Below are 26,578 nucleotides of genomic sequence, written 5' to 3'. Positions count from 1 at the left end.
CATAGGAGTTCAAGATATTTGGACCACTCCTTATTCCCTATCTTTACAGATGAGTGAACGAGGTACACAGTCAAGGTTACAGATTTATAAAGAAGCGAAGTTTATTAGAACCAAAGGCCACAAAACATGAAGACTTAGTGTGAAGAAAGTAAACTAGGTCAAATGTCCTTTGATTGCTTACGGAAAGCATTCTTCTACTTCATTTCATGAAAGTGTAAAAATTTTGATTATTTAGTCCTTGCCACCAGCTTCACTTTCAAAGAGAGTGTAAGGGGTCAGAAGATTGTCCTGAATAGGCCTCAGAGGCAGGTTGGAGTGGTGGTTTGTGATGGACAGATTTCATCCTCCTGTGTCTATTGAGGTGAGACTTCTGGCTAAAGCCTTGCCCACACGTCTTGCAGACATAAGGCTTCTCCCCCTGGTGTGTCATCTGATGTAAGACGAGGTGTGACTTTTGGATAAAGCCTTGGCCACACTCTCTGCACACGCAAGTCTTCTCTCCTGAGTGTACCCATTTATGTGTGATTAAAGCTGACTTATTGCTAAAGCCTAGGCCACACTGCCTGCACATGTAAGGCTTCTCTCTCGAGTGTTTCCTCTTGTGCCTGATGAGACCGGCCTGGTGACTGAAGCCTCGTCCACACTCCCTGCACACATATGGCTTTTCCCCTGAGTGTGTCCTCTGGTGTGCAATGAGGTTTGACTTCTGGCTGAAGCCTCGCCCGCACTCCTCACACACCATAGGCTTTTCCCCTGAGTGTGTCCTCTGATGTCTGATGAGATTTGATTGCTGGCTGAAGCCTCGCCCACAATCCTTGCACACAATAGGCTTATCCCCTGAGTGTATGTTCTGGTGTCTGTTGAGGTGTGACTTCAGACTAAAGCCTCGCCCACACACTCCACACACATAAGGCTTCTCCCCAGTGTGTGTCCGCCTGTGTGAGATGAGGGTTGAATTCTGGCTAAAGCTGTGCCCACACACTCCACACACATAAGGCTTCTCCTTTGAGTGTGTCCTCTGGTGGTTGACAAGGGTCGTCCTCTGCCTAAAGCATCGCCCACACTCCTTGCAGGCATAAGGCTTCTCCCCCGAGTGTGTTCTCTGGTGTGAGATGAGGTTCGACCTATCACTGAAGCCTAGTCCACAATCACTGCACACGATGGTCTTCTCCTCTAAGTGTGTCCTCTGGTGTCTAACGACAGCTGACTTCTGGCTGAAGCCTTTCCCACACTCCCGGCACACATAGGGCTTCTCCCCCGAGTGTGTTCTCTGGTGTATGATGAGGTTTGACTTCTGACTAAAGCCTCGCCCACACTCACTGCACATATAAGGCTTTTCACCTGAGTGTGTCCTCTCGTGTATGATGAGTGTTGACTTCCGGTTAAATCCTCGTCCACATTCCCTGCACACAATAGGTTTCTCCCCTGAGTGTGCCTTCTGGTGTCTGGCAAGGCTTTTCTTTAGACTAAAGCCCTTCTCACACACCCTGCACACATAAGGCTTCTCCCCTGAGTGTATCCTCTGGTGACTAAGCAGGTTTGTCATCTTGCTGAAGCCTAGTCCACACTCTCCACAATTGACTGTTCCAAATCCTAAGACTTCTATCCTCTTCAACAATTTGTCTGTTTCCTCAGGGTTCCCCATCTGAGCTGGACTGGCCTCTATTTCCACCCCGCTGATGTCATTCTTAGAGCTGACCGGCTGTCTTTGGGGTAGCCTGGAGAATGCTCCTAAAGTCCTTTTCTTTGTCTTTCCAAACAAAGGTTTAGTGCCTTCTCTCTCTTGACCTTCTGCTTTATCACTCCAGGAACTTTGATCAGAGGCTTGCTGCCGCTTCTTCTGGGCCCCTGGGCACAGACCCCCTGGTGGGACATGACTTTCTGCACACAAGCAGGTGAAGATCCAGGGGGGATGATTACACAGCACGTGTTGCATGTGGACTTTCTGACTGGAGAAATCCGGAGGGCAGAAAGGACAGAGGTGGAGTTCTGGCTTTGGTTCTGCTGCAGAGAGAAAAGTCTGAGTCAGAACCAAGACTCAGTGGGGCAGCCCGAGCAATTCTGCCTAGTCTGATAGTGAAACTCGATTCCTTGTTCTTCAAAATGCTTAAAACTTAAGGGCTACCCAATCAAGATTCCTTTATATGATCTACTTTTCCAGCCATCACAACATCCCCCATCTTCCATTACAATCCAGAAAACCCACTCTTAAGATGTATTCTATGTATAAGACTATAAAAGCATCACATGCAGTTTTGGCTCTATAAATAGGGCCAAAATGCAACAGTCTCCTCCCACTACAACTATCTTCTAACTCACAACCTCCCACACTGGTATCAACCGTGTCCACAAGTATTTTCTTTGACTGAGAGATACTTAACCAGAGGACCCATGTGGAGATGTCATTATGTCTTTCCCTATTTCCTGTGAGGATAGGGATGGACAGAGAGAGCCGTCACCCAGACTGGAGAATCCCTAGTGGAGGAAGCAGGCTATGAGTGGTTAAAGAGGGGGCCGGCTCTGTGGCGTAGTGGTTAAGTGCGTGCACTCTGCTGCTGGTGGCCCGGGTTCGGATCCCGGGTGCGCACCGAGGTACCACTTGTCAAGCCATGCTGTGGTGGCGTCCCATATAAAGTGGAGGAAGATGGGCACAGACGTTAGCCCAGGACCAGTCTTCCTCAGCAAAAAGAGGAGGATTAGCACGGATGTTAGCTCAGGGCTGATCTTCCTCACAAAAAAAAAGAAAAAATGAGTAGTTAAAGAGATCATGTGTGAGAACCTCAATTAGAGTTTCCCCACTCATTAACGAATATTTATTAGAGGATTTCTTTGTGCCAGACTTTCTACAAGGAAGTAGGCTTTCAGCAACGGGCAACACAACCATAGTCTAGGCCTCTAGTGACTTAAAAGAAGCTCCCTCTTGGTGCCCCTGACCAATCCAAGCCCTATGAATTTCCCTAATTAATCTAAATAAAAATTTCCCCAGAAATCAGTGTAAAAGAAACATTTTCTTCTTATGGTATCTCTTGTGTAGAAGACGTCAACATTGAATGAATTGTTTCATCACAACTGGTTCTAGTCAGCTGGAGGCAATAAATGACCACACAATTTGAGAAACCAGGTACAGATCTTACTGGATCTACTTGAACACTCTTTCCTTGATCAATGAACTGAACTTTTAAAAACCAACGGTGTACACATTTACATTCCAGAATTATTCCATCCTATGTAGAATGCTACTGTATTTTGAGATAGGGCCTTTAAAGAGATAATTCAGGTTAAGAAAGGTCATAAGGGTGGGACTCTAATTCAATGTCACTGGTGTCCTTGTAAGAAGAGGAAGAGATAGCAGGGATGTGCACACACAGAGGAAAGGCCATGTGAGGACTTAGTGAGAAGGCAGCCATCTGCAACCCAAAAAGAGAGGCCTCCTGAGCAACCAAACTTGCTGACACCTTCATCATCCAAGAACTGTGAGGACTAAGAGCCTCCAGAAACATAAGAAAAGAAAGTTCTACTGTTTATGCCACCCAGTCCGTGGTGTTTTGTTTTGGAGCCCAAGCTGACTACAACAGACTTTCCTTCCTTTGCCCTGAACTTCTTTCCTATCACTGTACTCAAGGACCTACACAGCTGCCTCAAAGTCAGCCCCTAAGTAAGTCCATGAAACTGACCAGTTATTACAGCAAATGTGAAAGGGCCAAAGTCCCTATTAAAAGACAACAACACTTGGTTTGGCATAAAATGTAAAACTAGCTGCAAAGCATGCAAATCACATTATTTTTACGTAAAAAAATAAAAGGGGGAACGCAGCAATACCACAACAAAAAATACACAAGAAAGCGGGTGCTAAGACCAACAAGAAATAAAGAGAAAGTTAAAGGACTATCACATGGAACAAAGAGATTTCTAATGTTAAAAACTTCACTAATGAATGAGATAAAATTGCCACGAACCTTTATATCCCTAAGAGTATACTGAAGTGAAATATAAGGCAAAAACTTAGAAATATATGGAGGATTTGATATGAATTACAATGACATGGAGGAGCTTTATGACTCTTCCTAGTAGATGAAAAATAAGGATATATACAACTTGAAAAATACGAAAAATTTCTACTATATATGCTATCGTCCCTCAATTCTAAGAATTAATTATAAGGCTCTCTTTTAAACTTAATAAAACTGAGAGAAATAGAAAATTTCTTACACAGGAAAAGAAAGCATATACTTCTCTCTGTGCATGAAACATTTATAAAAATGTCAAAAGTATTTTAAAAATTAAAAAATACATACATAATTCCTTAAAGTTATCTATACCGTTATCATTTAAAAATAATGCCAAGTAGAAAGAAAAATTCCCAGAAATCCCTTTCCCCACTCTCTCTAATTCTATCCCCACCGAGATAACCACTGGTCATGGTAAATAACAATACAGACTTCTGTGTTCACATAAATATACTGATATATACTCTTTCACACACTTTTTTTTTTTTAAACAAAAAACTGAACTGGTAACTGTTCTGCAACTTTTTCATTTAATAATGTAGCCATTAAGTATCTGAGTTATTCTGTTAAGAAGGTAAAGGAAAATTTTCTCATCATTAATGAACAGATAGGAAATATCATCACAAAAACAGAAAATTATAATAAAAGTAAATGGAGATGAAAGAACTGAAAAAGACAATATCTGAAATGAAAAATTCACTGGCCAGGGCTTAACAGCATATTAGAGACGAAGATGAGACAGTAAACTTGAAGACAGATCAACAGAAATCATCCAATCTGAAGAACTGAGAGAAAAAAAATTAAAAATATGGACAGGCTCAATAATCTGTGGGACAACATAAAAAGGACTAATACATATGTAGTTGTAGTACCAGAAAGAGAGAGAGAAAATGAAGAAGAAAAACACATGTGAAGGAATAACGTCCAAAAATTCCCCAAATTTGGCTCTAGTCATAAATTTATAGATTCAAAAATTTCAGTGAACCCCAAGCAGGGAAAATACAAAGAAAAGCACACCTAAGCAGTCACATTGTAGTCAAACAGCTGAATACCAAAAATATATAGAAAACTTTGAAAGTAACCAGAGGTGGTCGAAAAAAAAAAGTAACAAAGTAAACAGGATAATAATTGTGGACAAGACAGCTGACTTCTCATCAGAAACAATGGAGGCAAAAACGGGAACAATATCTTTGAAGTGCCGAAAAAATAAACAAACCAATCTGGAATTCTATATCCAGTGAAAATATCCTTCAAGAATGAAGGTGAAATAAAGAACAGAAAACAAAACACAGAAAAACAAAATATAGGTCAATGTTTTTGTCAGAAAAAAAATATAAATGAATACACTGCCATGTGCACCACAAGAAATGCTAAACGAAGTCCTTCAGGCTGCAGGAAAATGCTACCAGGTGTAAACTCAGATCGCAGGAAAAAAATGAAAAGAACAGAAAATAGTAAATTATCTGAATGAGTATAAAAGAATATTTTTTCTCTTGATTAAAAAATACATATGAGTATTTAAAACAAATGTTTTAACATTGTATTAGGGAGTTTGGAATGTATGTGGTGTATGACAAATGACAACTATAGAATTGGGGGAAGGGGTAATTGGAACTGTGCAATCGCAGTGTTCTTACAATTTACATAAAGTGGTACCCAGAATAAGTAGAATAAGAAAAGTTAAGGCCTTGTATTGTAATCCCTTAGAGGGGTCAGCAAACTTCTTAAATGACCAGAGAGTGAACAGTTTAGACTCTGAGGGCTAAGAGGCAAAATTGAGAATTATATAGGTGCTTATATAACCATTTAAAATTTCACCCTCCTGGGTGAAATCCATTCTTATGTCACAGTTTTTAAAAATTCCATTTCAATTTCCCAATTGGCTTTTTAGCCTTTCTTCCTCCCTCATGGCTTATCTTTTTTCTTTATCTCACTTAGTTTTTTCCCACATTCTTACTTGATCTTTTTAAAAAATAGTAAAAAGAGAAAGAAGCCTATGAATGTGGGAGAGAACTGAGTGAGGTAGAGAGGGCAAACCCAGTGGAAGAAGGAGACAAGAGACCAGGAAAGCTCGAATGAGGATGAAGGCCTGGAAGGGAGGCCACGGCAGGTAATGCAAACAGCAGCCTGGGAAGCCAGGAGAAGGGCTTCCCTCCCCAACATCTGAGCAACGCCGCCTCCTCTCTCTCAAACCCCTGAGCTGCCTGCTGCTCTGTGCTCCATTTGCCCAGTGTCCCCACTCACCTGGACAGGTGGCTGGTGGGCATTTTGTCTCCTCTCTCCAGGTTTCCTTCCCTTGCTCCAGCTGGGTGATGAGTTTTGGTTTAGAAAATGGAATTCCTGCTCAAAAGAAAAGAAAACAAGGTGGCTGTAGGTTACAGGCTCAAGTGTCAAGTCCAGAACTCAGTGCCAAACTGGGTGGGGAACTTCAAAAAGTGGTAGGCAAGACCTGAGAACAGTGAGCTCTCAGCAATGGAAGGGATGAGTGGGGAAGGCAAGCTAGGATGAGAGCACACTGATTCTACTCCATGTTGGGTAGATAAACACCTCCTTCATTCAAAAGAAGGTAACTCAGGAAGAGACGTTATGCTTACCCAGAGAGCCTGGGAGAAAAGGTCTAGAAATGCAGAGTATCACACACAACACACACACACACAATTCAACTCTACCCAATACAACTCTACAAAATCAGGCCTTCCCTGGGGAAACAGAACAGAGTGTCTTTGCTTTTGAATCCAACTCAAAGGCAAAGTCAGAAAGCAAGATGGCTGCTTCAAGCATAGCCTAAAACGCCCAGCAGCAAGAATGTAGGTCCTAAGAGATGCCAGGCTTACCCAGCGAGACCAGGTTGCTGTAGTTCTCCAGCATCACCTCCCTGTACAGGGACCTCTGAGCAGGGCTCAGCAGCATCCACTCCTCCTGGGTGAAATCCACAGCCACATCTCTGAATGCCATGTGTGCCTGTAACACAAAACACAGCCCTGCTCAGCCAGCAGCCAGCCTTGCCTATGACTCAAGGTGAGGGGCAGGGAGAAGGCTGCCCTTGGGGGGGTAGGTGAGACATCTAGAGCTTGCCTTTGACTGGGACCCTGATGCCATGTGTTCCAAGACCTTCAAACCCCTGTTGCTATCTGGCCAACAGCACTTGTGAATATACACATTGGAGATCCTGACTGGGCTGTTTTGGGGTATACATGCAAAAAATGGAGTCCCTAACTTTTGCAAACTTTAAATCTAGGCTGAGGGAAGAGCAAACAATGTATAAAAATTAAAGAACAGTAAAGCAACAAACTTCTGAGTTTTAAGAATTTAAATGAATAGTCTGACCAAGTGTATTAGTGCTGAAGCATCTGAGTGACTGACATTCATACAATCACGGCAAAGATCAAACTACAGCTCAGTCCTTCCCCTAAATCCCACAATCCCTTTGGCCTTCCCAGGCCTGAGAGGCACAAGCGGGGAGTGGTGAAAAGCATGGACTTGAACTATACTTGGGTTTGGCGCCCACTTCTAGTGAACTAGTGCCTCAGTTTTCTCACCTGTGAAATGTGGACAACATTAAACTCTCTGCCACACACACTGTGGGTGCTCAGACTGCACCTTCTGGACACTCAATATACAATTCACTTCTACACTCCGTTCTCATTCCCCCACCCAATTTTACTCTTTTTATCTCAATACTATTTCAAAATGGAGGGCGTGCTGGAATATAGACATCATAAAAGGTTTTGTGATATAGGCCTGGGAACTTGGTCTTGAAGGAAGAGCAGGAATCAAGGGAAGAGGAAAGTGCTAGATACACCAGATGAGCCATGTGGGGAACAGAGAAGAGGACACTGTGAGCCACGGAAGAGAGGAAGCCTGCAATGTGGACATGAGGACCACCTGGGAGGAATAAAAGGCACCTAGTGGTAGAACACAGAATAGGTTGGGAGTAGTAGTCTGTAGCTTTTAAATTTGTATTGTAAAATACATATAACAAAAATTTTACTATTTTTACCATTTTAAGTGTACATTTCAGTAGCGTTAAGTAACTCACATTGTTGTACAACCATCACTACTATCCATCTCCAGAACTTACTTGTCATCCCATGCTGAAACTCTATAAACAGAGTTAGAGGGAGTTAAACTCCCTCCTCCCCACAAATCCTGCTAACCACCATATTACTTTCTGTCTTCATGTATGTGGCTATTCTATGTGTTGCAAATAAGTGGAATCATATAATATTTGTCCTTTTGTGTCTGGCTAATTTCATTTAGCATAATGTTTTCAAGAACACTGAAGGAACACAGGCTTCACCATGTAGAAGCCTGAACTCAGAATTTCCTTCCTTTTTATAGCTAAAAAATATTCAATGGTTATCTATAGACCATTCATCCATTGATGGACATTGGGTTTGTATCCACCTTTTAGCTATTGTGAATAATACTACCACACAAATTGCTTTCAATTCTTTTGGGTAGGCATTGCTGAATCAAATACTAATTCTATGTTCATTTTTTTCAGGAACCACTGAACTGCTCTCCACAGCGGTTGCACCATTTTATATTCCCACTAGCAATGTAAAAGGGTTCCAATTTCTCCACATCCTCGCCAACACTTGTTGCTTTCTGTTTTTTTGATAATAGCCATCCAAATAGGTGTAAACTGGTTTCTCATTGTGGTCTTGATATGCGTTTTCCTAATGATTAGTTTTCCTAATGATTAAAGATGGTGAGCATCTTTTCAGGGGCTTATTTACTATTTGTATGTCTTCTTTGCAAAAATGTCTGTTCAAGTCCTTTGCCCATTCTTGAATTGAGTTGTTTTTTTGCTGTTGTTGTTTTTGAGTTATAGGAGTTATTTATAAATTCTACATATTAATTACTTATCAAATATGTGATTTGCAAATATATTCTCTCTGATGTACAGAAGTTTTTAATTTTGATAATGTCCAATTTATCTATTTTTTTCTTTTGTTGCTGGGCTTTTGGTGTAATATCCAAGAAATCATCACTAAATCCAACTTGATGAAGCTTTTCCCTATGTTTTCTTCTAAGAGTTTTACAGTTTTAGGTCTTACCTGTTTAGGTCTTTGCTCCATTTTGTGAATTTTTGTATATAGTATTAGGTAAGGGCCCAACTACATTCTTTTGCATGTGGGTATACAGTTTTCCCAGCAGTATCTATTGAATAGACTGTCCTTTCCACATTGAATGGTTTTGGTACTCTTGTTGAAAATCATTTGACCATATATGTGAGGGTTTATTTCTGGGCTCTCAGTTCTACCCCATTACTCTGTAATTCTGTCTTTATGCCAATACCACAGAATTTGGATTACAGTAGCTTTGTAGTAAATTTTGAAATCAGACACATGAGTCCTACAATTTTGTTCTTCTTTTTCAAGATTGTTTTGGCTATTCCGTGTCCCTTGAGATTCTGTATGAATTTTAAGACAAATTTTTTTCTATTTCTACAAAAAAAAAGTCATTGGGATTTTGATAGGGATTACATTGAATCAGTTTGAGTACTATTGTCATCTTAACAATATTAAGTTTTCCAATCCATAAATACACCACGTCTTTTCATTTATTTCTGTCTTAATTCTTTCAGCAATGTTTTGCAGTTTTCAACATACAAGTCTTTCACCTCCTTGCTTAAGTTAATTCCTAAGGATTTTATTCTTTTTGATGCTATTGTAAGTGGAACTATTTCCTTAATTTCTTTTTCAGATTGTTCATTATTCCCATATAGAAATGCAACTGATTTTGGTGTGTTGATTTTGTATTCTGTTGCTTTGTTGAATTCGTATATTATAGTTTTAACAGGTTTTTGTGTGCGTGTCTGGAATCTTTTCTACATATAAGACCATGTCATCTGCAAACAGATAATTTGACTTCCTCCTTTCCAATTTAGATGCCTTTTGTTTCTTTTCCTTGCCTACTTGCTCTGGCTAGAACTTCCAATACTGTGTTCAACAGAAGTGGCAAAAGTGGGCATCCTTGTCTTATTCCCAGTCTTACAGGAGAAGCTTTCAGTCTTTTACTATGGAGTATGCTACCTATGAGTTTTTCATATACGGCCTTTACTATGTTGAGGTAATTTCCTTCTATTCCTAGTTTGTTGAGTGTTTTTATCATAAAAGGGTGCTGAATTTTGTCAAATACTTTTCTATATCAATTGAAATGATCATACTTTTTTCCCCTAATCTGTTAATGTGGTGTATCACAGGCATTGGTGTTTATATGTTGAACCATCCTTGAATCGCAGGAATAAATCCCACTCGGTCATAGTGTATAACTCTTTTAATATGCTGAATTCAGTTTGCTAGTATTGTGCTGAGGATTTTTACACCAATGTTCATAAGACATATTGGTCTGTAGTTTTCTTTAGTGTTTCTGTCTGGCTTTGCTATCAAGTTAATGCTTGCCTCATAGAATGAGTTAGGTAGTGTTCCCTTTTCAATTTTTTTTGAAAAGTTCAAGAATTGGTATTAGTCCTTCTTTAAACGTATGGCAGAATTCACCAGTGAGGCTATCAGGTCCAGGGCTCTTCTTCATCAGGAGGTTTTTAATTACTGATTCAACCTCCTTACCAGTCTCTTCAGAATTTCTATTTCTCGTGATTCTGTCTTCATAGGTTTTGTGTTTCTAAGAAGTTTTCTATTTCATCTAGGTCAACCAGTTTGTTGGCATACAATTGTTCATAACACTCTCTTATAATCCTTTTTATATCTGTAGAATCAGTAATAATGTCCCCATTTTTATTTCTGATTTTAGTAATTTGAGTCTTCTTGTTTCCTTAGTCAAAGTTGCAAAAGTTTTGTAGATTTTGGTAATCTTTTTGAAGAACCAACTTTTGGTTTTGTTGATTTTCTCTATTATTTTTCTATCCTCTATTTAACTCTGCTATAATCTTTATTATTTCCTTCCTTCTGCTAGCTTTAGGTTTAGTCTGTTCTTCTAGTTCCTTAAGTTGCAAAATTAGATTGGTGCCTGGAGATCTTTCTTCTCTTTTAGTATAAGTGTTTACAGCTATAAATTTCCTTCTCAGCACTTCTTTTGCTGCATCTCATAAGTTTTAGTATGTTGTATTTTGTTTTCATTTGTCTATAAGTATTTTCTAATTTCCCTTGTGATTTCTTCTTTGATCTGTTGATTGTTAAACGATTGTTTAATTTCTACATATTTGTGAACTTTTCCGTTTTCCTTCTGTTACTGGTTTCTAACTTCATCCCATTGTAGTCAGAGAAGATATTTTGTATATCTGTTTTTAAATCTATTGAGACTTAATTAGTAGCCTAACATATGGTCTATCCTGGACAATGTCCCATGTGCACTTGAGAAGAATGTATATTCTGTTTTTGTTGGGTGGAACATTCTGTATATGTCTGTCAGATCAAGTGGGTTTATTGTGTTCTTAAAGTCCTCTTTCCCTGATTATCTTCTGTCTGGTTGTTCTATCCATTACCGAGGGTAGGATATTGAAGTCTCCACCTATTATTGTAGAACTGTCTATATCTCCTTCAATTATGTCAATTTTTGCTTCATATACTTTTAGGGTCCATTATTAGATATGTAAGCATGAATAATTTGTATATCTTCTTGTTGTACTGAACCTTTTATTAATACATAATGTTTTCCTTGTCTCTTGTAATCTTTTTTGAATTAAAGTCTATTTTGTCTAATATTAGTATAGCCACCCCCACTCTCTTTTGGTTATTTGCAAGGAATATCTTTTTCCATCCTTTTGCTTTCAACCTATTTATGTCTTTGGATCTTAAGTGTGTCTCTTATAAGATAGTATATAGTTGGATCATGTTTTTTGTTGTTGTTGTTATCCATTATGCCAAATTCTGTCTTTTGATTGGAGAGTTTAATCCATTTACATATCAGGTAATTTCCAATAAGGAAGGACTTATTTCTGCCAATTTGGTATAAGTTTTGTATATGCCTTATAGCTTTTTTGTCCTTTATTTCCTATATTACTGTCTTCATTTGTATTTAGTTGATTTTAGTACAACTTTTAAATTCTCTTCTCATTTCCTTTTGCATATATTCTATATCCATATTCTTTGTGGTTACCATGGGGATTAAATTTCATATCCTAAAGTTATAACACTCTAAATTGAATTTATATCAGCTTTACTTCAATAGCATACAAAACTTTTCTCCTTTACAGCTCCATCCTCTCCTCCTGTCAGTTTCTGAAGTCACAAAATTACATCTTTATGTACTAAGTCCAAAACTATAGACTAATTGTTTTTTTAATGCATTAGTCTCTTAAATCACGCAGAAAACAAAGAGTGGAGTTACAAACCAACGTGACAATAACACTAGCTTATATAACTACCCTTTTATTTACCTTTACTGGAGAACTTTATTTCTTAAAACAGTTTCAAATAACTATCTAGTGTCCTTTCATCTCTATGTGAAAGACTTCCATTAGCATTTCTTGCAAGGCAGGTCTAGTGATAATGAACCTTTTGTTTTTCTAGTATGTCTTAATTTCTCCCTTACTTTTGAAGGACAGTTTTGCTGGATATAGTATTCTTGGTGGACAGTTTTTTTCTTTCAGTGCTTTGAATATATCAATCCATTACCTTCTGGCCTCCAAAGTTTCTGATTAGAAATTTGCTGATAATATTAGAGGACCCTTTATATTAAAGAAGCTTCTGTCTTGCTGCTTTCAAGATTCTCTGCTGCCTCTGGCTTTCGAGAGTTTAATTATAATGTACTTGGTTTCTTTGAGAGTTTATCCTACTTGGAGTTTGTTGAGCTTCTTGGTTCCTTCTCATGTTTTCTATCTCTTTATTGATATTTTCCTTTTGTTCTTACATTGTTTTCTTGACTTTGTTCATGTCTTCTGTTAGCTCTGACAATCTTTAAGACTGCTGTTTTAAAGTCTTTGCCTAGTAAGTCCACCATCTGGCCTTTACCTGGAATGCTTTGTATTTATTTTTTTCCTTTGAATGGGATATACGGTCCTGTTTCTTTGTATGCTTTATGATTTTTTTTCATTGAACACAGGATATCTGAATCCTATAGTATGGCAACTCTGGAACTCAGATTCCTCAAGATTTGCTGTTTTTTTGTTTTCGGTTTTTATTGTTGTAGGGTGTGTCTGTGCTGGGGTTTAACCTGAGGTGTAAACTGAAGATTTTCTCAGTTCTTTTCTAATCCTGTGCCTTTCCAGGGGCATGAGTGGTAATTTTCTAAATTGACCAAGTCATGAGTCGAACAGGCTGCAGGTAAGACAAGTCAAGTCATACTTCCAGGCCTAGAGCAGGACTCTGCCAGGTACCAAGGTAGTCAGGACAAGAAAAAAGAATGTGCCCATCCTGCGACAGCCAGTGTGGAAATGCAGGAAACACTTGCCAATACCCTGGCTTTCTGGGACCCTGTGGCCATTTGTCCTGGTATCCCTAAATAAGGATGATATTTCACAAGGCAGATCTGAGTAAGGAAAACAAAAATGAGAGGGTGTCAGCTGGAAATGCTCTCCCCATGAGTGAGGCATGGCTTGCTCTCCAACCCCACAACTGGGGGAGGGGGAGGGGTCATGATGGGAAGTGTAACAGTCTGGTTCTTTACCAGGGCCCTGAAAAAAGGTCCAGAGAGCCAGGCCTTCAGCAAGTTTAGTCTCAAACTCTCCTGATCCCAACCAACAAAATGTAGAAGGACATTTCTGAGGCCGTCTACTTGACAGTAGATGGTATTAATGCATCATTATTAATTTGAGGGATTGTGAAAATGAAATTGTGGTTGTTTTTCAAAGAAATATATATTGAAGTATTTATGGATGAAAATGATTTATGAGCTTGCTTTAAAAACATTTCAGAAAAAACTGGACCAAAATAAAACCCCAAGATTGCTATACGGTGACGACAGTTAAAGCTGGGGTTTTATTATACTCTCCTTGCTTCTTTTGAACATGTTTGAAATTTTTCCATTAAGAACAAATTATTTAAAAATTCTTAAACATCATCAAAAAAACAGATGCAACAAATATGGCAAAATGTAAAGATGTGTTACATCACAACGATGCACATAAGGATGTTCATCATGCTATTGTCTCCTTTATTTTTGAGATTTTTCATTAAAAAAGTTAAAGGTATACAATTTGTAATTGGGTAGCCAAGACAGAGAAAACATTGTGTTTTAAACAAAACCAGTGAAACGTAAAGCAATAATGAAGGACAAAAACTGCCCAGAACAATGAATTATCAATTTTAAAATAACAAATTATGACAACTCAGATCAAATGAATAATTATTATGATTTGGATGAAGTGGTCAGGAAAAAAATTAAATAAAACTACAAATCCGTCATAAGGGAAGCCAAAAGATATTTTTAAACAAATTTATTTTTGTGGTTTAATTTCATTATATTTAACTATACATGTAATTAAGATGTTTGTTAGTGTTAGAAAGAATCCACAGCAGTCTGAAGGTTATAAAGTAAAAAGTTTAGTTCTCTTTCTGTACTCTGTCCCAGACCCACATCCTTCCCCAAGGTAACTGCTATTAACTGTTCAGTGAGTAGTACTCTTTGATTTATATATTTATCTCTTCATTTTCATTTATATTTGTGTACATGAGCAACCAATGCTATTTTCCCATAAATAAAAGTCACCTGCATTGTTCTTCAACTTGTTTTCATTTAATATTTTGGGGCTATTTGTACACCAGTACTGATAGACCTAACTCCATTCTTTTTAATAATTGTACTATTTCCATCAGCAGACCACATTTTCTTTAACAAAGTATTCCTCTGTCAATTGACAGTGAGACTGTAGTGTTTGTCTATCACCAACAAGGTTACAAAGATTACCTTTGGCAGTATTTTTACATGAGTGATAAAGGAGTAGAATTACTGGGCTGATTATTGAATACACGTTTACACTGCCAAAATGCCCTCCAAAGGCACACCAATTCATACTCTCAACAACCACATATGAGAGTGCCCCTTTCCACATTTTGATAATACTTGCTTCCATCAATTTTTTTGAATTACCAATGTACTGGATTAAAAAAAAAAAAACCCCAACTCACTGTTTTCACTTGGCTTCAACTCCAGAAAGTAAGAAAAAAACAAAAACAGAAACTGAGAAAAACAGAAGAAAATGTTTTTAAAAAGAACGAGAATTAGTAAATTAAAAACCAGTACCATTAGATTCTGATACTGATAGACTAGCTTTTATCAAACTAACCCTCTTACTAATAACTATAAACTCTCATCAAAATATAAAAAGCAACTATTTTAAGACAAAAGCAACCAAAAGCATTCAGAAGCGCAAGGGGATATGACCCTCGAAAGAAGGGACGCACATCGAGTGAGACCTATATTTAACCAGCTTTTCATCTGAGGGCGCTCCCTAGTCCATGTGACACCCGAGGAACAGATCAACCTGTGACTTCCAGACTTCCTAGAAACTATATGGCAAAATCTGAGAAAAGGGGGAACAACAAAGGATGAAGCCCCAAATCTACATATCTACATATAAGCTTCTCCTAAAATCTTAGGTTGAATACTGAAATATGGAATCATGAGGCAAGACAGCAAGGAGCTCAAATAGATAATAAGAGCTGGAAGGTTGAATGAGCCATGCTGAGATTTCAGCTACTGTTCACCTCAGCAGCGATCAAGTTTAGAGTCTGAGTCCAATCAAGAGAAGATTGCTAAATACCGTAATTAAGCTTCCATTGAAACATAAGTAAACTACAAAACATACATCCTTTCAGCATAACTAGACAGGGAATGTCCTCAATTCAAGTGACCTGTAAATATCTATTTTTAAAAAACCAAAAAGCAAAAAACACTAAACCAGTGAGCTATCTCATATAGACCCTACCTTATAGGCCACTGGGGAGTACAAGAGCAGCTGGGGGCGGGGGGCAGGAAACTACATGTAAGAGAGAAGAGAGGCATTAACAGCAGATTTAAAGTTGGTTGAAAACAACCATCAGAAAAGAAAGGCCACAGTATGTGAGAAAATACTAAAAAAGGGTCCTCCTAAGTCAGAGCACTTACTAGGAAAGGGACTTAAAAGTGTAGGCAGAATGAGAATAGGAAGTCTTGGAAAGATAAAGCCCTGCGAAAAAGGGGATTACAAGCAAGGAAAAGGCATCCCTCAGAAAATGCAAGGTAAAAGGAGAAATTCAGAGTCGTGTACAACAGAAGAGAAAAAAAAATGAAAATATGCACAACCTCCCACTCTCTTGCAATCCAGTAAAGAAACCATACTAGCACTGACAGAAGAATTTTCCTGAACTAGAAAATTTCAAAAACACTAGAACCTGACAGGTGTGTGCAATCTTCATCTACAGAAAACCAAAGCAAAAAATGATAATCCAAAATTCAGCTAAAGAAAATTCCACCAAAGAAAAAAAAAGGGACACAGAAGAAGCCATAACAAAATACTCCAAGCTGAATTAAATATCCTCAAACAAACATTTGGGGATATAAAAAATCACTTTGATTCAAAAACTCAAATTTGTAACTATGTGAGGTGATGGATGTTAACTAAACTTACTGTGGTGATCATTTCACAGTATATACTTATGTCAAGTCATTATGTTGCACACATTAAACTAATACAACGTTATACGTCAATTATATCTCAATGAAACTAGAAAAAAATTCAAAAGCCAAGAACAGAAATGAACAAAAAAATGAAGAAACGAAATGAGAGTTGACTGAACTTCAGAAAGAAACAAAAGACACAATATTATATGAGAAATGAAGACCAAGGAAGAGCAGATTGAAATGAAAACGATGGGCACTGAAGAATATCAAGAACTCCACTTAAGAGAATAAAAATGAAAGAAAGAAAGAAAAAGGGCCCTTCCTGTAAGCGGCCTGCGCTGATCTGTGAAAATGGTTCACTACTTACTTGATCCAGAAAGCCCTACAAAATCATGCAAATCAAGAGGTTCAAATCTTTGTGTTCACTTTAAGAACACTTGTGAAACTTCCTAGGCCATCAAGGGCAGGCATATCCAAAAAGCCACCAAGTACCCGAAGGATGTCACTGTACAGAAACAGTGTGTGCCATTCCATTGTTACGAAGGTGGAGCTGGTAGGTGTGCCCAGGCCAAACAGTGGGGCTGGGCACAGGGTTGGTGGCCCAAAAAGAGTGCTGAAATTTTTACCGCACATGCTTGAAAATGCAGAGAGTAATGCTGAACCTAAGGGTTTAGATGTAGATTCTCTGGTCATTGAGCACATCCAGGTGAACAAAGCCCCCAAGATGCGGCACAGAATTACAGAGCTCCTGGGTGGATTAACCCCTATATGAGCTCTCTCTGCCACACTGAGATGATCCTTGCTGAAAAAGAGCTGATTGTTCCTAAACCAGAAGAGGAGGTTGCACAGAAGAAAAAGATATCCTTGAAGAAACAAAAACTTATGGCCCAGGAATAAATTCAGCATAAAATAAATGCAAATAAAAGTAAAAGCAGAAAAGAAAGAAAAAGGGTCAGAAAAAAAGTGGTTGAAAAGGAAAACAGGCAAAGAAGGAATATCATTTGTATAACTGCAGCTCCTGCAGAAGAAAAACAAAAAAAGGGAAGAGAACTAATATTTAAAACTATAATCCAAGAAAACTTTTCAAAAAGAGACAACTTGAATTTAAATATGAAAGAGCCTACAGAGTACCAGAGTACCAGGTGACTCACAACCACCAACTTTAAGATATCTACTAGAAAAACTATCAGGCTTTGAAGAATAACAACAAAAATCCTAAGTGACTCTAGGCAAAAAATATATCAGACATCCATCAGACTTATCAAAATTATCATTCAACCCTTGTGCATTGCTGGTGGGAATGTACAACAGTGTAGCCACTGTGGAAAACAGTATCGTGGTTCCTCAAAAAATTAACAATATAATTATCATATGATCTACCAATTCCACTTCTGGGTATTCCCCCAAAAGAACTGAAAGCAGGGACTTGAACAGATATTTGTACACCTATGTTCATAGCAGCATTATTCACAATCGCCAAAATGTGGAAGCAACCCAAGTGTCCACTGACAGATGAATGGATAAACAAAATGCAGTATATACATACAATGGGATGTTATTCAGCCCTAAAAAGGAAATTCTGACACATGCTACAACACGGATAAACCTTGAAGACATTATGCTAAGTGAAATAAACCAGACACAAAAGGATAAATATTGTATGGTTCTACTTATATGAAGTATCTAGAGTAATCAAATTCATACAGACAGAAAGTAGAATGATGGTTGAGAGGGTCTGGGGGGAAGGAGAAATAGGAAGTTATTATTTAATAGGTACAGAGTTTCAATTTTTTTTTTAAATTTTATTTATTTATTTATTTTTTCCCCCCAAAGCCCCAGTAGATAGTCGTATGTCATAGCTGCACATCCTTCTAGTTGCTGCATGCGGGACACGGCCTCAGCATGGCCGGAGAAGCGGTGCGTCGGTGCATGCCCGGGGTCCGGACCCGGGCCAGCAGCAGCAGAGCGCACGCACCTAACCACCAAGCCACGGGGCCGGCCCCTAGAGCTTCAATTTGAAACGATAAAAAAAAGTTCCGGAGATGGAGAGTGGGGATGGTTGCACAACAATGTGAATGTACTTAATGCTACTGAACTATACACTTAAAAACGGTTAAAATGATAAATTTTGTTATATTTTACCACATTAAATAAAATGCATGGCAAAAAAAATCATCATTCAAAGCAAGGCAGCAATGAAGCCACATTTACAAGAAACTTAAGGAAAGATATTATGAACTAAAGACTTTATTTCCATCCAAGGGATTAGTCAAGTAAGAAGACTTTAGAAAAACAGTTTTATACATGCAAGAGCTTAGAGAACTCTACAGCCAGGAGTTCTTTGTGAGGAACCTACTAGAAGATGAATATTAAACATGGTAAGACATCACAGGGGAAACTTCAGGTAAAAGACTGAAGGTGAGCATTTATATATGTAATTGTAGATCTAGCACTAAACAGTGGGGAAGAGAGAGGAAGAAAAATATATCCTAATGACATATGGCTGTCCTGATAAAGCAGAAATGCCACTAAAATGGAAAAAGAGGAAAGTAGAAAAAGTTCACTGAATGTTGTACAGTCAACAGGTGAGAGTTAAAGGGAAAACACAAAGTGAAATTATAGAATTTCTAAAAAATCATAATGAAAACACTATACATGTATGGCATTTATTTAAAATAGTGAGGCGAGGAAAAATTTATAGCCTTAAACACTTTAATAAAGATAAAAGAAGAAACTAATGAACAGAAAAAGTCAATTTATTAAGTCAAATCCTGATTTCTTTAAAAAAAAAAATCAATGAAATAAACATGGCTAACAATCAAGAACAGAAAGCATAAATATTCAAAATAAGAAATGACATAGGGAAAATAACTATTGAATCACCAAAACACATTTTTAAAAAGTCATATAAGACTATTTTGCAGACCCCTATGCAAATAAGTTTGCATACCTAGATGAAGTGAATAACTTCTAAGGAAAGATAATTTACCAAAATTGACCCTAGACAGTCATAAGGGAATTCTACCAAACTTTAAACCAGATAGTCCCAATGCTCCAAATACTGTCCCAGAATATTGAAATACGAAGGAAAATGTCCTGATTCTTTTTATAAAGCAACTATAATATTGACACCTAAACTTGATGACAGTTCAAAAAACAGAAAATTATAGAGCAATATCACGAATATTAAAGCAAAATTCTAAATAAAATATTAGCTAAGAAATTCTAACACCACAATAAAATAATATTTTACCATGACAAAGTGGGATTTACCCAGAAATACAAGATTAGTTCAATATTAGGAAATCTATTACTATAATACACCATATTAATGAACAGATCTAAGGCAAAAAATCATGATTGCTTTTATACATGCTGAAATATTATTTAACAAAACTCAACACCCATTCCTCACTTAAATAAACTCAATATAAGATTGATAGATTTTTTAAACGTTTTATTTTGAACTAATTTTAGACTTATAGAGAAGTTGCAAAAATATCAATTCCCATATAACCTTCACCCAGCTTTCTCTAATGTTAACAACTTAGAAAACCATAGTACAATGATCAAAACCAGGAAATTAACATTGACCCAATATTATTAACTAAATTATAGCCTTTAACCAAATTTCACCAGTTTTTCCACTAATGTCTCTTTTCTGGTCCAGGATTCAACTGAGGTTCCCACATTGCACTTAGTTGTCATGTATCTTTAATCTCCTCCAAGCTGTGACAGTTTCTCTGTCTTTTTTTCATTTACAAACTTGAAACTTTTGAAGAATATCCCTCAATTTTGGTTTATCTGATTTTTTTTTTATGATTAGAATGAGGTTAGTTCATTTTTGGCTATAATACCTTAGAAGTGATGTTATGTCCTTTTCAGTGCACCATATCAAGAGGTTCATGATACTGATACATCTCATTACTGGTGACATTAACCTTGATTTTGACCACTTGGTTACAGTGTGTCTGCTGCAAAGTCACTGTTTCTCCCTTTATAATTAATAAATATCTTTAGAGAGATACTTTGAGATTATACAAATACCTTGTTTCTCTTCAAACTTGCACCCACTGATTTTAGCAAACATTTGTGGGACCTGTTTGCAACAGTTATTACTGTGGTGTTTACCAAGTGATGATGTTCTATTTCCCTCTTTCATTCTAAATTCATTAATTGGAATTATTCTGTAGGCAGGAGCTGTCCCTTCTCCCCCATTTATTTATTTATCCAAGCATTTATTGATTTATATCAGTATGGATTCATATTCTGTCCTATGGATTATAATAGGATATCATAACTATTTTGCTGCTCAAATTATTCCAGTTTCAAACATTGGGAGCTCCTTCAGGCTGGCCTTGTTCCTGCTTTAACCAATAAATGTGGCACAAGTGACACCGTGCCAGTTACAAGCTTAAGTCTTAAGAAGGCTAGACAGCTTCTGCTCTTGGGAGGCCACAGATACCATGTAAGAACTTCAACTCCCCTGCCGGTGAGACCATGCAGCGGCAGAGGCCCTGACACTACATGGAGAGAGGGTGAGGCCCAGCTGTTCCCAGCCCTCCAGCCAATTAACCAAAGCACCAAATATGTGAGGGAACCATCCTGGATGTTCCAATCCAAAAGAGTCCCTAAGCGACTGTGGCCACAGCCAGATCTATAAGTCACATAGAGCAGAAGAACTGCCCAGCGGATCCTGGTAAACGTAAGGAACTGTTTTGGGGTGGTTTGCTGCACAGCAATCAATAATCAGGACGCTTCCAGACATGCTGTGCCTTCTCTCTCCTCAGCTTTCTAATGAAGCATCTTCCTGATCATCCATATGCACCCTGACTACTTCCCTACCTGCCATATCAAACCAATTACCCAGGCCGACTGATTCCACTTCTGAGAATTCCCTCAATTGCCCCCCACCCCTACACCAGCTGGGGGAGGAGGACAGTGGTGACAGTCCCTCCTGACGGTCTCTGCAGACCATCTCCCAACATCCCAGGCAGCCTCATCCATTCCTCCCAGAACTAGCTCTACATACACATGGTTCGATTATTCACTCTTTAAATATTTATTAAGCTTCTACAGTGTGACAGGCACTATTTTAGACCCTGGGGATACAGCAGTGAACAAAGACAAAAACATCTGCCCTCACTGACATGAAAATCTAGAGGAGGAACATGGACATATTAAATTAATAAAGCACACAGTACATCAGAAAGTTATGAGTGACATGAAAAATAAAGCAAAGAAGCAGAAAAGAAGTAACAGAAGTGGGGTGGGGCTCTGGAATTTTAAATAGCGACTAGGGAAGGCCTCTCTGAGAAGGTGATTGAGTAGTGGTCTGAAGGCTATGAGGGAGAGAGCCAAGTGGATAGCCTTGAAAAGAGCACTACAGGCAAGAGAACAGCCAGTGCAAAGGCCCTGACGCAAGAGTCAGCCTGGTATGGTCAAGGCACACAGACAGTTCTCTGTGGCTGCTGTGCCATGACTGAGATCGACCGGTGGAGACGAGGTTCAAGTGTAAATGTAGGGGGAGATCGTACTCAGATGGTAGGATACTGGTTTTGACTTTGAAATGAGAAGCCACTGGAAGGTTTTGAGCAAATGCATGACATGATTTGACTGACATTTTAAAAGATCCCTCTGGTTGCCGTCCTGATTAATATAGCTTAGGGGGACAGGGAAGAAGCAAAGAGATCACTCAAGGGCTATGATCATCCAGGTGAGATGGTGGCCTGGACCGTGGTGGAAGCAGCGGAGGTTGAAGACTGTTGGAGTCCAGATTTGCTTATTGGGGATAGAGTATAAGAGCAAGAAAGGAGTCGAGGATGCCTCCAAGGTTTTGAGCCTGAGCAATCCGGAGGAAGGAGTTGCCATGTCTCTGCTCCCTTTTAAAGCTAAACTCCTGAAAGAATTGTCTGTACCCCACTGGGTGGAGCATGTTTGGGGGAGTTGATCAGAGTTTGTTGTTGGACACATTAGGTTTGGGATGCCCATGAGATATCCAAGTGGAGATGTGAAGTAGACAGTAGGAGACTGGAATCTGGAGATGAAGGCACAGGTCTAAGCTGAACCTCAGAGAGATGGCACTTAAGGCCTTGAGAGCGGATGGGGCCACCAAGGAGAGAGTGTGGCTGGAGAAAATGAGAGGTCTAAGAACGGAACCCGGGCCTTCCACAGTGGGGGTTTGGGAGAAGACAAGCTGGCAGAGGAGGCGGAAGAGTATGCGCTAGGAAGAAAACCAGGGATAACCACGTGAAAGGATATTTTAAAAAGAAGGAAGTATACAACTACGTAAAATGTTGCTGAGAACTGAATATGGAATTTAGCCACAGGGAGATCACTGGTGACCTCGACAAGAATATTTTTAGTAGGTTGAGCTGAAAATACTCACTGGAATGTTTAAAAGACAATGGAAGGATATTAATGGAGACAGCAAGTACAGACAATTCTTTCAAGGAGTTTAGCTCCTTGAAAGGGGAGAAAAGACACAGGCAGTAGCTGGAGGGGGAAATCATGTACTGCTCTGCTCAAAACCCTTTACTGAGGCCCTCCTGCCCTCAGATCAAGTCCGCACTCACTAACTTGTTATTTAGGGCTCACTCCAATAATGCCCAAACCACACCTTTCCACTCAGACTGCCCATGTGAACTCCCCTCCCAGCCAGCAAGGACGACTCATGTCTTCACACAGCATCACCCACTCAGTCTCACCAGCTGTCAGTACTGTATCAGTGACCCAAGAAGAGCAAGAGGAAGTGCCTGACCCTCAACGAACCGCCTCCAGTCCAGTGGGACAGTCAGACAGACAGTCATGATGCAGCCTGAGAGCCCTAGAGTCCTGATGTGTCAAGCGTTCTGCCGCTGACGGAGAGACTGGCAATACTGCATGGGGAAACCCAGGAACGCACTACAGGGGGATCACATCTGAGCTGAATCAACAGGAGTTTATACCGAAGGAGAGAGGTGTGGAGAAATAAAAGAGCGTAGAATGAAATATATTTCCATGCAGCTGTAAAACAGGGTGTGAGACAGGTGGGTGGTAGAGGAGGAGGCTAAAAAGGTGACTTGGAGAAGTTGGAAACAATAATAATCCTAGCTAACAATTATTTAGTACTTACTATGACCAGGTGCTCTAACCTCATCACAAGTGTTATCACACCCAACATCCCTGTGAGGTGGACACCATTGTGATCCCCGCTTTACAGAGGAGGAAAGGAAGGCTCAGAGAGGTAAAGTAACATGCTCATAGCCACAGAGCAGGAATATGGTGAAGCTGAGATCTGAACCTGGGCAGTCTAACTTTATAGAGTCTGGACAGAAGCAAACAGTTAGAAAGATCCCTAATTTCTAACCTCTTTCTAGCAGGTTGAATGGCAAGATAAGTATTTATATCTCAGGAACCCAACTCAAGAGGCATGGGAAAAGGGAATAAAAAAGTGGAGAAGAGACAGGAAGCTAGGGTGGTGCAGGAGTGGAAACAAACGGAAGGAGAAGGAATCAAGGGATGTAGCACAGTTGGAACTGAGGGAACGCAACAGCCAACCAAATGGGAGGTAAGTTTGGAAACAACAAAGAGGCAAGGAGAACTCCAGAGGCCCAGCTTGGTCCATGGGTGGAAGTGGCAGCTGTTAACCTAGATCAGCAAGGTCAGAAGAAATGGGAGGAGGGAGAGGCAGAGACAGGGAAAACCACCACGCTGAATTCCAGATACATCTCCCTCTCCTACCTTCGCCCAGGGCTGTTCTGAGGGAAAGGGAAAAAAAGAGAGAGAGATTTTTTTAAACAATTGGGTAAGGAAATATTAATTTTGTTGGCTGTAACAATGAAAGTGTAAGGTTATGTTAAAACAAGAAGTCCTTATGTGTTAGAGATGCTTACTGAGTATTTGCAGGTAAAATGATATGATGAGGATTTGCCGCAAACTACTCCAGCAGGGAAAAGAGAAAGTGAGGGCACTGGACGGAACAAGAACAGAATGTTGATAACTTCACAGCACGCAAGCCCTGGGAGTGAGCAGTCTGAGCAAACGCTTGAGAGAAGGGATGCTGGCGCGAGGATGGAGGGGTGATGAACGAGGACACCAGGTCTAAAGAATAGTGCCTGTGAAAACCGTCACCCTTACAACAGGCTGTCTCCTGGGGAAACCAGCTGGGGCTCGGATCCCCAGATAGGACACCGTAGGGCACAAGATGTCAAAGCTGATCAAAGGAAATCAACCCACAGTTTGGCATGCAAAAAGTAAGCGGTCTCCCCCTGAAGCTGGGCTGTCAGGAGCCCAGGAGTTCTCTCTTTGCCCACCAGGCAGTCCTCTGTGGGCAGGCAGGAGCGGCAGGGGACAAAACAAGAACAAAAAGGTACAGGAGAGTTCCTGGAAACCCTCAAGCTCCAGCAGGGCAGGGCCTCCTCTTCCTTAAAGGCATCAGGAATGGACCTGACACAGAAGAAAAAATTGTGGGCAACTTGCTGGGAGCAGAGCTGGGATGTGGGCTGTGAGCACAGCCTGCCCTGACATGCTGCTAACACTGAGCAGGAGCTGATCCTCTCTCACCTTTGTTCTTAACAAGAAAAGTTAATACTTACCGGCTCTTAGTATATACCAGAGACTATTCCAGGCACCATATGAGTTTTACCTCATTCTGTCCTCACAACAACCCAATGAGGATACCATTCATCATCTCCAATTTACAGAGGAGAAAACTGAGGCACAGTGAGGTCAGTCTCTTGCCCAACGTGACCCAGCTATAAAGTGACAGAGCCTGAAAGAAATCTGGCTGTAGGGCCACATTCTTAACCAGTAAGAGCAGGGATGGCAAACCTCTGTGGGCTGTAAGGATTCGCAGTATATTCATTACAAGAAGAATCAAGATTGGTCACAAGGTGATAAGCACTGAATCTGGGTGATGGGTCTATGGAGTTCTATCTACTTCTGACTGTTTGAAATTTCTCTGTAATAAAAAGTTAAAATGGAACTAAAATTCCAAAGCCTGGCCACACCAGACATGTGGGAATCCATGATTCCTGTGGTCAATGACGGTCCCTGAGATCTCTGAAAAACTTGTCTAGTGGACCCCAGCCGGACCTCTTCTTCCAAGGCCGGAACCCAGAGGCGACCAGCCAAACTGAGACCCTAAAACCGCACCAAAATGGCCACTCCACACCCAGTCCAACCCCGGCACATCTGGCCAAGCCAGCCCCCCCGGCGCCCCGCCTCAGCAAAGCTGAGGGGTAGCTGGGCCCGAAATAAGACGACCAGCCCTCACCCACCAAAATCCGGACACACGGCCCCAAGGGCAGCCCCCACATTACCACCTGGGAAAAGTCAGGCCCCCAAAAGCCTACTTATTCAACCCCCCCAAAACTCGGGGACTTGTGACATGAGCGACCCCGTCTCCCAATACCGCTATTTCGGCCAAGGCCGAACGTGTCCCCACCTACAGGAACCCTAGGACGAAAGGCCGGAGCCCAGCACCCGTCACTGATCACTGGGCTTCACAGCTGAGCTTCACCCACGTTCCTCGGAGATGCGCGCCCACACTCCCAAAATAAGACGTCCGAGAGAGCACGGCCTGAGCCACGACAGCGCGTCCCCACCACTACCTCCTCTCCCCGCCGTCTGCACCCTCCCCGACCTCAGCCCATAGACCAGCTTTTCAGAACCTACCTTTCCCCGCAGAGAAGGGCACCGTCGCGGCAAGGGTGTCGCGGGAGCCTCACTCACCAGCGCCACCAAAGAACAAGGGGTCACTCCAGCCGCCAGGTGGGTATCTGCTCCAGCTGGGAGCCAGGACTACACCACCCAGAATCCTCGGCAAGGCGTCGGGACCACACCTCCCAGGATGCTCGGCGCAACCAGAAGCGCGCTGACGGCTAGCAGCTCCCGTCGGCCTGTGAGGGAGCCGATTCTGGGTAACGTACTCGGGTCACTGGAGAATGACCACTGTGGCACTTGGATTCCTTCTCTTTTTTCTTACCACGTTCCCAAAACATATAGAGGGGCCCGGGTGAAGCGCCCCGCCGCGCCGTGATCCTTTCTCTAACGCCTCTGCCTCAAAGACTACACTCCCCAGT

The 26,578-nt window shown here is 40.4% G+C and overlaps 1 protein-coding gene across 2 annotated transcripts; it reads right to left on the bottom strand.

Moving 5' to 3' along the window:
* Nucleotides 1-76: 76 nt before the first annotated feature.
* Nucleotides 77-26,342, bottom strand: ZNF133 (zinc finger protein 133). Of its 2 annotated transcripts, none has more exons than XM_004433718.3 (4): nucleotides 26,172-26,342; nucleotides 6,842-6,968; nucleotides 6,252-6,347; nucleotides 77-2,001 (listed from the first exon to the last, which is right to left on the bottom strand). In XM_004433718.3, exons 2-4 carry the CDS (start codon nucleotides 6,960-6,962, stop codon nucleotides 257-259), a joined length of 1,962 nt encoding a protein of 653 aa, XP_004433775.1. In that variant the 5' UTR covers nucleotides 6,963-6,968; nucleotides 26,172-26,342; the 3' UTR covers nucleotides 77-256. The 2 variants fall into 2 exon arrangements, with proteins under 2 accessions (XP_004433775.1, XP_014645546.1); XM_014790060.2 differs by having other exon boundaries at nucleotides 77-2,004; nucleotides 26,172-26,341.
* Nucleotides 26,343-26,578: the final 236 nt, after the last annotated feature.

The sequence above is a fragment of the Ceratotherium simum genome, chromosome 21 (assembly GCF_057802395.1).
Source record: "Ceratotherium simum simum isolate JZ-2026a chromosome 21, ASM5780239v1, whole genome shotgun sequence".
Taxonomy (NCBI): Eukaryota; Metazoa; Chordata; class Mammalia; order Perissodactyla; family Rhinocerotidae; genus Ceratotherium; species Ceratotherium simum.
This window is presented reverse-complemented; position numbering and strand designations above follow the sequence as displayed.

Bases quoted from the DNA above. Each gene is read 5' to 3' on its own strand.
- ZNF133 (XM_014790060.2), bottom strand. From the start codon at position 6,962: ATGGCATTCAGAGATGTGGCTGTGGATTTCACCCAGGAGGAGTGGATG. The intron at 6,348-6,841 runs GTAAGCCTGGCA...TCTTTTGAGCAG, and splicing joins CAGCAACCTGGTCTCGCTGG to GAATTCCATTTTCTAAACCA. The intron at 2,005-6,251 runs GTGAGTGGGGAC...TTCTCTCTGCAG, and splicing joins CCCACCAGCCACCTGTCCAG to CAGAACCAAAGCCAGAACTC.